Source organism: Festucalex cinctus, chromosome 16, assembly GCF_051991245.1.
Source record: "Festucalex cinctus isolate MCC-2025b chromosome 16, RoL_Fcin_1.0, whole genome shotgun sequence".
Lineage (NCBI taxonomy): Eukaryota > Metazoa > Chordata > Actinopteri > Syngnathiformes > Syngnathidae > Festucalex > Festucalex cinctus.
In genome coordinates this window covers 4,021,534-4,030,533 of record NC_135426.1, presented here as the reverse complement: position 1 = coordinate 4,030,533, position 9,000 = coordinate 4,021,534, and the positions used below count along the sequence as shown (strand labels likewise).

Sequence of the window (9,000 nt, the reverse complement as noted above, 5' to 3'; positions counted from 1 at the left end):
TAAGCTATGATGAACTTTTGAGTAAAGTGTGGAGTTGATTCAGGAAGTTTGCTGAAGCAAGAAGAAACCATTGCCAAAAACCAACCTTTTCTGCAGCTTTGCAAAAATATTTTATTACAAGCATCTTTACAATCTTAGGTTTGTAACTGGTTATGACACAACAGGTGTAGTGAACATTTGGGCTCAATATAGACATTACGTATGAAATGTTTTATGGCACTTAACTGGAGAACGCAGTTTATGTAACAGCACCTTTTTGGTTCCTTGTAAAATATGAAGGAAGGTCTGTGTACATTTACAGCTGGTATTTTTTTTTTCACTTTAATCACACTTCAAAAGTATTCATTTTAAACCAATATAAAGATAGCAGTATTCAATTCTTACTATTTACATAACATTGATGCTATTTTGCATTAAATAATCTTTCTTGTGTAGAACTGACTGTACACATAGCTGCAAAGCTTAGATTAAAAAAATAAAATACAAAAAAAACATGTTTTCACTCAAGCTGTACTTTTTTTCTGCACAAAAGGCTACTTTGCAGCCCATGCATTACAAATGTCAAATGAATTTACACATTTCCGACTAGTTTACAGTTTCTCTTGTCATTGCAACAATTCAGAACTCATTTCTTAGATGGTGGCCTCCTTACAATTTACCATATATCCCGAACTCTTAAAAACCTGTACAAAACATTTGTTGTAAAAAACAAAAAAAACAAAAAAAAAACTGCTAAATACTTTATTGCCTTATGCAGGTCATAGTGTTAATACAGACGGAGCTCTAGGAGATAATACAATTTTTGGCGCGGTGGCTCTTTCTCCGACCAGCCTTTGAGCCATGACTTTGGGACGAGAGAGCAATGACTCTGGGGTAGTCCTCAGCATAGTAGCGCCCAGTAGGTCGAGGCTGGGGGATTGGCTGGCCCAGGAAGTATCCCTCCTCTTCAGAGTCCGATGATGATGATGAAGAGCAAGTGGAACACCATTCATCCTCATCTTTGTAGAGACCCATAAAACTCTCAAGCCGGCAGTCTGCTTGGGATGGACCCTGAATCATATAGTCTGACCGGGTTTGAGAGTACGCCAGTGGTTGGCTTGGAGACCTTTGGCGAGGGTTGGCTAGATTCTGTCGGTGATGTCGATAAGGTCTCTGCGCCTTTTCCAAAGGCACCATGTTCAGGGCAACGTCCGAATGGGTTTTGCGGCTCCTGTGGTGCCTACTGTGGTGAGGATTCTGTCTGTTGCGGCCATGGTGACTCGATGGACGGCTTCTTTCCCGGCCCGCCTCAGCGTGGGCGTAAGCCCTTCGCTGTGGCCTCTCACTCATGGGATGCTTTCTGATATTGACCTCAAATCCATCATTATATCCATTGTCCACAGTGTCATCGGTGAACTTGACCATCTGAGGAGGCCTGGACTGTGACTTAGTCCTCCTCAGAGCTGGTGCATGGACAAATGCAGAAGGTGGTGTTTCTGAATGGGGGTAGTGAGACAGAAGTCCTCCCCTTGTTTCTAGGTCTCCATCTTGTGCTTTCTCCCGTCCCTCCTTCTCCAAGTTAAGGTTGAGAGAGTTGCTACTGTGGTGGAGATGAGATGAATTAAAGGTCCCCATGTTACTCATTTTCTCACAGCCATCTCCCACCAAAGGTTCCTGCATTGTATGAAGGGAGCAGACCAATTGCCTATCCCTGCTGTCGCCATCAACTGAAGCACCTAAGGAAGCAGAAATGTTGTTTTACACATTTGAAAGGGGAATCAGTGAACATCAAACCAAACAATCATCCTCCTTACCTGTGATGTTTGACAGCGCCAATGAATCCATAGAGTCTCCCACACTTTGCCCCGCCTTCCTCAGCTCATCTGCAATACATTCCAGTGTGTCCTGGTACCACCGCCTGTTCTCTTGCCATAGGGAATGTTTGCCTGCGCTAGACTGGTCCTGATCTTGGTCCAACTCCAGCTCTTGGATCTTTCTGGCACTGGCAGGCCCTGGATGACTTCCATAGGCGGAGTCTCCCAATCCATCCTGAGACTGGGCCCAGTACATTTCAGGAAGGTGCTTTTTGCTCATGAGTCCAGGGCTAAGGCTGTTGGCTCTGGATTGATTGGAAGTTTGGCTCTGAGTGGAACTGGTAGGGGTCGGTGAAGAGGCAGAAATGCCATGGGTTTCTGGCTTTAGCCAAGGGTCAGAAAGACTTATCAGATGGTTTCTGTCATTACTAGGACTGGGAGATTTTAGGGATGGCTGCTGAATCTGGTGCAACATTCCTTGGTCGCCGAACTTGAGCAAGAGCTGAGTCATATAGTCCTCATGCTGGGCCCATTCCTCGGGGTCCTCCTCTCCCCCAGCATCCTGCTCCTCGCGATCCCTCCAGAACCTTTCCTCATCCAGGCCGAGATGGGAAAGCTTCTGCCCAATGACATCCATATCGCCATCAACTTCACCCTCAACAAACTTGCACTCGCTCCCAGAGACAATGGCGGAGGGGTTTAAGACTTGAGACTGCCTCCACTGTTCAGCGGGCCTGCTGCTCTTACCCATGCGGACACTGCGACGGGATTCGCGTGAACGAGCAGATTGGAAGGCAGAGTCCGAAGAATCGGAGGTATGGTTATCTTCTCCTTGACTGCAGGCCTTGGAACAGTAGATACGCCCTTGTTTTGGCAGGAAAGGACAGCCCAGTAAGGATGTCTTACACTGCGCACAACAGAAGCACTCGTCTGTGGCATGCCAATGCCCACCTTCGTAGGTCATCTGAGCATGGTCCACCCCTATAGGAAAGTCAGATGGAAGCCACGTTTGTGAATGAGGCCAACACCAAGTTGTTGAATCCAAATGTTTGACTTACCAATATTTTCACCACAGGCCTCACAGTACTCTGCATACAGTGACTCGAAACATCCACAGCAGTAGGGCCGGCCATCTTTCATGATGTAGCGTTGCCCCCCCAGCATTGTCTCGCACTCAAAGCAGGCAAAGTGCTTCATGTGCCAATGACGGCCCTCCGCCTCTGTGCACTCATCTGCGAAGATGATCTTAAAGCGGAATTGTATACGAATGCTCGATGAAATGCGATTCACCCCGACATAGATGTTACCTCGACACCGTTGTTGCTACCTACCTCATCGCAAGAGGAGCATCTTGGTTTCATCATTTCTGCATGGTGTCTCCCACAGAGGATCTTGCCATTTTGGTAGAAATAGATCAAATCCACGAGCAGCTCTTGACATGTAGCGCATACAAAGCATGCTGGGTGCCAGCAGGGGTTCGGTCCAGCCCTCGAGGCAAAGATTGCCATCTCCCCTCCATTGATGCCACCTCCACACTGCCAAACGTATACAAATGATGCGTGCATGAAAGTCATATTGTAGGCATCTTAATGCAGTTAATGCAGTGGCCTCTGTTGATAATCTATTATGTTGAAATTGTAGTGTAATGCATTTTTAAATAGACATGGTCATCCCTGTTAAGTTTTCTAAAACCAGAAAAAGCCAGTGATGTTATCCAATCAAAACAAATCCGTGAAACCATAACTCCCATAGCTACTGTTATTAAAACGAAAGTAACATAAATACAAAGCATTTTAATCTTTTAAAACCTCACCACAGATTGTTTCACGTCTTTCAGAATAGCTTGCCTGTTCCTTTTTAATTCAGGATTATCTGCTCTTGTAGCTGGCTTCCGCTGATTTAAGTCAGCATTGTCTTTGTTGGCCCCGCTTTACTATGAAAGACATAAATTTAATAACACGGTTGGTCCAGTGAGTTTGAACAGAGCCCACTGTCCTTGGTCCTGAGTCGCCAAAGCTCATATGACTCCACAGAGATTGTCAAAGTGTGTCTCAATCACAAGTCTTTATTTAACCCACCAGAGCGTGGGGACGCCAATAGACAGCGATAGGATAGCATGCCCAGCTGTTTGCTATTATTACGAGTGGACAGACAGGGGGACGGGGGCTGGGGGGGGGTCTTGGCTCATGTCTGTCCCTGAGGCCGACAGAAACTGGAGCCTCATAAATTGTCTGTGAACATGTGTGCATTCATAGGTATGTGTACACAACCATGGTTGTATGACTTGCGGCTTATTATGCAGATGAGAATGTGAGTTATGACCCAATGAATAACGTGACAGGGTGGCATTTCCACTATGGGTTAGTGTGTGTTCCTAGTTCTCAACATATGATGTGCGTGTTAGCATCTATGTTTGGACGCTGACAAGCTTGCAACCCAAAGTAACATAGCTAGCATAGCCAAGCAGAGGATGTGGTTTCGTCCCTTGTTAAGGCTTTCATTTGTTCAATTCCAGTGAATGTTGAAAGGACATTTTCCATAAGTTTGATTAAGGACATCTCGAGTGGTATGAAAACCATCGCCACATTCAAACAACAAATGGGTTTTCGGGTTTGTTGCGTTGGTTGAGATCTCACAGTCAAAGGGGGGGAAGCATTTGTAACTCATTTGCAAAAGAAGTTTGCTGCAGTTACATCAGGCAATGGTTTTCGGTCATCATAACTTTTTTGTTTCTGTGAGCTGGATTTCACAATAAGCGCTTGAAGTTTCTCCCACACGACTTTTTTGTGACATGCTACATTTACGTTCGGTTTTAGTGATGTTATGAAGTTCTGAATCTTAACCTACAAGTTCTAGTAACGTGTGTACATTATATGCATAAGCTGCACACCATGACTGATTTTGGAAACGAGTTTTGATTTATAAACCTGTCCTGCGGAGATGTAGCTTGTTGGCAGGAAATTGGTTGATGTCCTCTTGGGGAGCTGATTTCACCACTCAGCTGGAGCTTGCCATTCCACCCTCCTCCCTCCGCTTCCTCCAAATAATGAGGTCTTGCGTTTATTACTGAATTCCAAGCCGTCACGTCAGCCCATCAGACCAGCTTAAGATATAAATAGCGTAAGACCCACCAGTTGGTTTTCGTTTAAGTAGAAACTGCCTGAGAGCGACACGAGCTCTGAAATGACCTCTCAGTGCGTGTGCATGCTCACGGGCATCTGTCCGCGCTACCTACACTTTCGCAGCGAGTGTGTTGCAGAGCTCGGGGCAGGATCTTGGGCGTTCCCCTCCCGAGTGCCTCTCGCTTCCGCTGGGCACTGAACATGTGAAGCTCCCTCTTCTCCTCCTCGGTTAGGGACTGGCAGTAATGAACCTAGTGGAGACAAAAGTCAAGAAAATAACTCTTGATACCGCATATCACAGTCTGGGAAAAGTGGTTTATTTTAAATCCATCCACTCAACTCTTTGCCTGTGTTTAGAAATGGTGTAGATTCCCAGATACAAAAACCCCCCCAAAAAAACACAACTTCTCCTAACACGCTGGGCGCACTTTCTCCCTCGCTAACCACAGTAACGCAAGGAATTCTTCCTCCTCAATCACCAAAACAAACATTATAAAACCCCTCCCCATCAAACATTGTGTTTGTTGACGAGACTTCTTGTGTATCCTCTGTGTGTTTATAAAGAGAGCGCCTCAGTCAGCCCTCGTGTGGGTTGATAAAGCTCCCCACCCTATCTTCCCAATATAAACTCTTATCAGCAGATGTGAAAGCAGGCTTAGTCGACGCACCATAAAGTTGTTCTACAGACGAGGGAATGTGGCTATGGTTGCGTGTGTGTTAGTCCAGGCTTTAATCAGCTGTTGGTTTTTTATTGCCAGGAGGATCCACAACTTTCTCTGTTGCCATGATAGTTTTTCTTTTTTTTTGTTTAAATTAAGGGATGCTTTGAGTTAAAATAAGCTGATGACTGGTAAACAATTGTTGGATTTAGGGGTGGGCGATATGGTAAAAATGTCATATCACGATTCTTTAAAAATAAATTTTATCACGATTTTTTTTTTTTTTTTTTTACATGTTTTTAGACTAATCTTCACATTTCTGATTTTTCACATTTTTATTAACTTTTAAAACATATTTACAATGTATATAAAACCCTAAAAGAAAAAAAAAAGTCATCTTAAGCCAACTAAGCTTTCTGAACAGGTTTCAATTGAAATAGTGCAATTATAGCAGCTGTGGTGGATATTCTCCCAGACCACAGGAGACAGTAAAGAGTGCCAACGGTGTATGAACAGCGCTAGTTAACACCAAAATAGAAGTTGAACATGTTTTTTCCTCAATAAACTATTGACAAAAAGAGTTTGGAATGAGTTGGCAAAGTAAATAAAACACAGAATTGGAAAGTAGAAAACACTGTTTACGACGGCGTTTGCTCGTCCGCGACTCCGCGTAGTTTACAAATTCTCATAGGTGCGCATGTGGGCAATGTGGATGTGTCGCGGGGAGAGTTGCGTACCCGTCGGCTGTTGGGTAAGGTTCTGAGGTGGCCGGACCGCTCTGGTGCGTCCCCACGCCGGCCTCGGCCCCAGGCCGGGGGAGGGGAGCGCAAACCGAGCCGGCCGGCCTCCCCGCGACCCCGTGGCTCCGGGCCAGAGCTTCCGCGAGTGTCCGACTCATCCGTGGCCGCTGCCAGCTTTATGAGATCGTCAACACATTAAAGATCTTAATGATCTAATATCGTCATATCGCCCACCCCTAGTTGGATTACTTTGTAATTTAAGGCACTTGAAATGAATTTGGAATTACTTAGAAGTCTGGGCTTCCCTGCTAAGGCAGGACCAATAATGCAAACATTGGATGAGAAATTTCATGTTGGCCCCTGTTACCTCATTGTCGTGCGGTGGCAGCTGGTAGAGGAGCTGGCTGATCCGGTGTTTCTCACCGGGGCTGTTAACGTACGGCACCTTGTCCTCCGGCAGACAGGAAAAATAGATCTGGACCTGCAGATGAATGCATGCACTGGAATAAGTACTGATCATGTATCAACTGGCACAATACATCACACAGTTTGAGAATGATGAGGGCACAAAGAGCAAATATGGGATCAATGGAGAATAGCTGCCACTGTGTGTTTATATGACATCATGGGGACCAGTTTCTGGGTTTTAACTGTCATTGTGGGGACCATACGTCCTTGTGGGGACATTTTGGTGATCCCCATGAGTCCAGACATCTTTTGGTTTGGTTTGGTTTGGTCAAGACTTGGTTTTAGAGTTTAGGTTTGAATTTTTTTGGTTTTTGAGTTTTGGTTGGAGTAAGGGTTAGGGCAGGGCTGGCAAACTCGGTCCTAGAGGGCCGGAGTCCTGCAGGATCTGGATGTTTCCCTTCTCCAGCACAGCTGATATATGATCAGCTCATTAGCAAGATCTGCATAAGCCTGATAATGATCCTGTTGATTGGAATCAGCTTGTGTTGGAAGAGGGCAAACCTCCAAAACCTGCAGGACTTCGGCCCTCGAAGCCCGCCCCTGGGTTAGTGTTAGGCAATCAGTCGTGCTTTCACACCAAAAAGCCCAGGAACTTTGAGTTCATGGTAGAGTCAGTTCCGGGTCCGAAGAACTTGTGAGCGGCCCACGAGTTTGCGTTCACACGGCATGAAAGCAGGTAGGGTAGTTTATTCAAATGAGACTGATGACGTATGTCAGGGGAGGAAAAAAAACAGCACTACCCCGCCTGTCCAGCAAGTGGCGGTACCGGTAAAACTGAATGACAAACAACCAGTGTGACGTTGAAAAACGCGACCTTTGACCCTCCATCTCCATTTGTTATGATACAAGGCATATCATCTTTTCGTTTTCCTTGTCATGTTGTACAGAGTTGTGTTTGCAGCAATTAGAACTTCACGGGAAAGGTTGATGAGAACCATTGGGACCCGCCGTATTACCACATCAAGATGAGAAATGGGCAGGACTTGCTCACTTGGAAAGACAGTCAAACCTGCAAGCACGAAGACGTGCACTGGTAAGGTTTAAACACACAATTATACGAAATTTATTTCACATCGGAATTAAGCTGTAACATGTAACGGAGCTCCCCTTGCAAGGTGGAGAACACGAAAAAAAAAATGAAGTTACAGAGTGTATTAGTGCCTTAAACACAACGTATGACTGGCGCGTTCAGTTGCACGTCTACTTGCGTGTGTCCCCGCGCGTCGGTCGTTTGTGGATATTTTGTCGTACTTTCTGCCATGAAAAGGGCAATCGCTGGAAACTGGTGTTTCCTGCCTAGTTCTCGTGCAATTCACGGCAAAATAGGGCTTGATGGCGAGTTGCTGTTCACGCTACATGTACGCTGCGTATTTCATAATACCGTTGGACCTGGATGTATTGTTAGTCTGTCCGCATGTTTTTTTTTTGTTTTTTTTTCTGTTAAACACATGATTGACCGATCCAAAGTGTTGAAATGGCTTGCTTTCTTTGACGATGCACGAATGTTAGAACAAAGTTGCCGGGATTTTGGGAAAAGTGCTGATTTTGGAAGTGTCAGATTGCCACCTCAAGCCAGTGGTTTATCATAGGGCCATAAATTGGTGCATATTCCGCTATTTTAAGGTATTCTGTCATGTAAATCACAAGGCTGTTGCACAAAAGTAATTAATGTAGATATTAACATTTATTAATTTGTTGTGTTTCTGTTTCAGATTTGCCACTTCTACCAATCTGGGTGTGTTCCGCGCAGGGAGTGGAAGAACATCAGAACCTCTGAATGGTGGGACGCTGTAATTATGTTTGCATTACTGTTTGTCAAAAATAAAAACATTAAAAAGAATTAATTGAGCATAAGTTTTTATTCGTGTGGAAAAAAAACCAGAACCACAAAAGTGATATGAAAACAAAAGCATTTATTACTTATGCATTTGGCTTATTTGTGTCCACAAGTCTGTTTTGGACTGCCAGGAAGCCCATTTGGAACTCTCTGTCGTGCCTTTGTTCAACCAGCTCATGTGCCACGTGTTGATCTTCCTTGCGCTCCTCGCTTCTGAGGTCAACTTCCTCCTTGTGCTGCTCGCGTCTGAGTTCAAGGTCCTCCTTGTGCAACTGCATTTCTTCTAAGAACATTGCACTCGTGGACTCCCCCTTCTTTTCATCAAATTGGTGCAGGTATTCCAAAAATAGGTGGTCTCGGTCCCGTGTCCGCTAACCTATA

General features: G+C 45.0%; 1 protein-coding gene and 1 long non-coding RNA gene across 4 annotated transcripts in view; one reads left to right on the top strand and one right to left on the bottom strand.

The window, feature by feature from the left end:
• Positions 1-86: 86 nt before the first annotated feature.
• The window catches only part of prickle1b (prickle homolog 1b), a 43,095-nt gene continuing 34,181 nt past the window's right edge, over positions 87-9,000 (bottom strand). For all 3 annotated transcript variants that reach the window (XM_077498866.1, XM_077498864.1, XM_077498865.1), the window contains exons 3-8: positions 6,682-6,795; positions 5,029-5,166; positions 3,125-3,328; positions 2,852-3,038; positions 1,794-2,774; positions 87-1,715 (exon numbers count right to left, since the gene is read on the bottom strand). In XM_077498866.1, coding sequence (XP_077354992.1) covers positions 784-1,715; positions 1,794-2,774; positions 2,852-3,038; positions 3,125-3,328; positions 5,029-5,166; positions 6,682-6,795 — 2,556 coding nt within the window. In that variant the 3' untranslated portion in view covers positions 87-783. The remainder of the gene's footprint in view (positions 1,716-1,793; positions 2,775-2,851; positions 3,039-3,124; positions 3,329-5,028; positions 5,167-6,681; positions 6,796-9,000) is intronic.
• Positions 7,342-8,626, top strand: LOC144003073 (uncharacterized). Its single transcript, XR_013278883.1, has 2 exons — positions 7,342-7,815; positions 8,495-8,626. It is a non-coding gene; the product is annotated as an uncharacterized LOC144003073 (long non-coding RNA).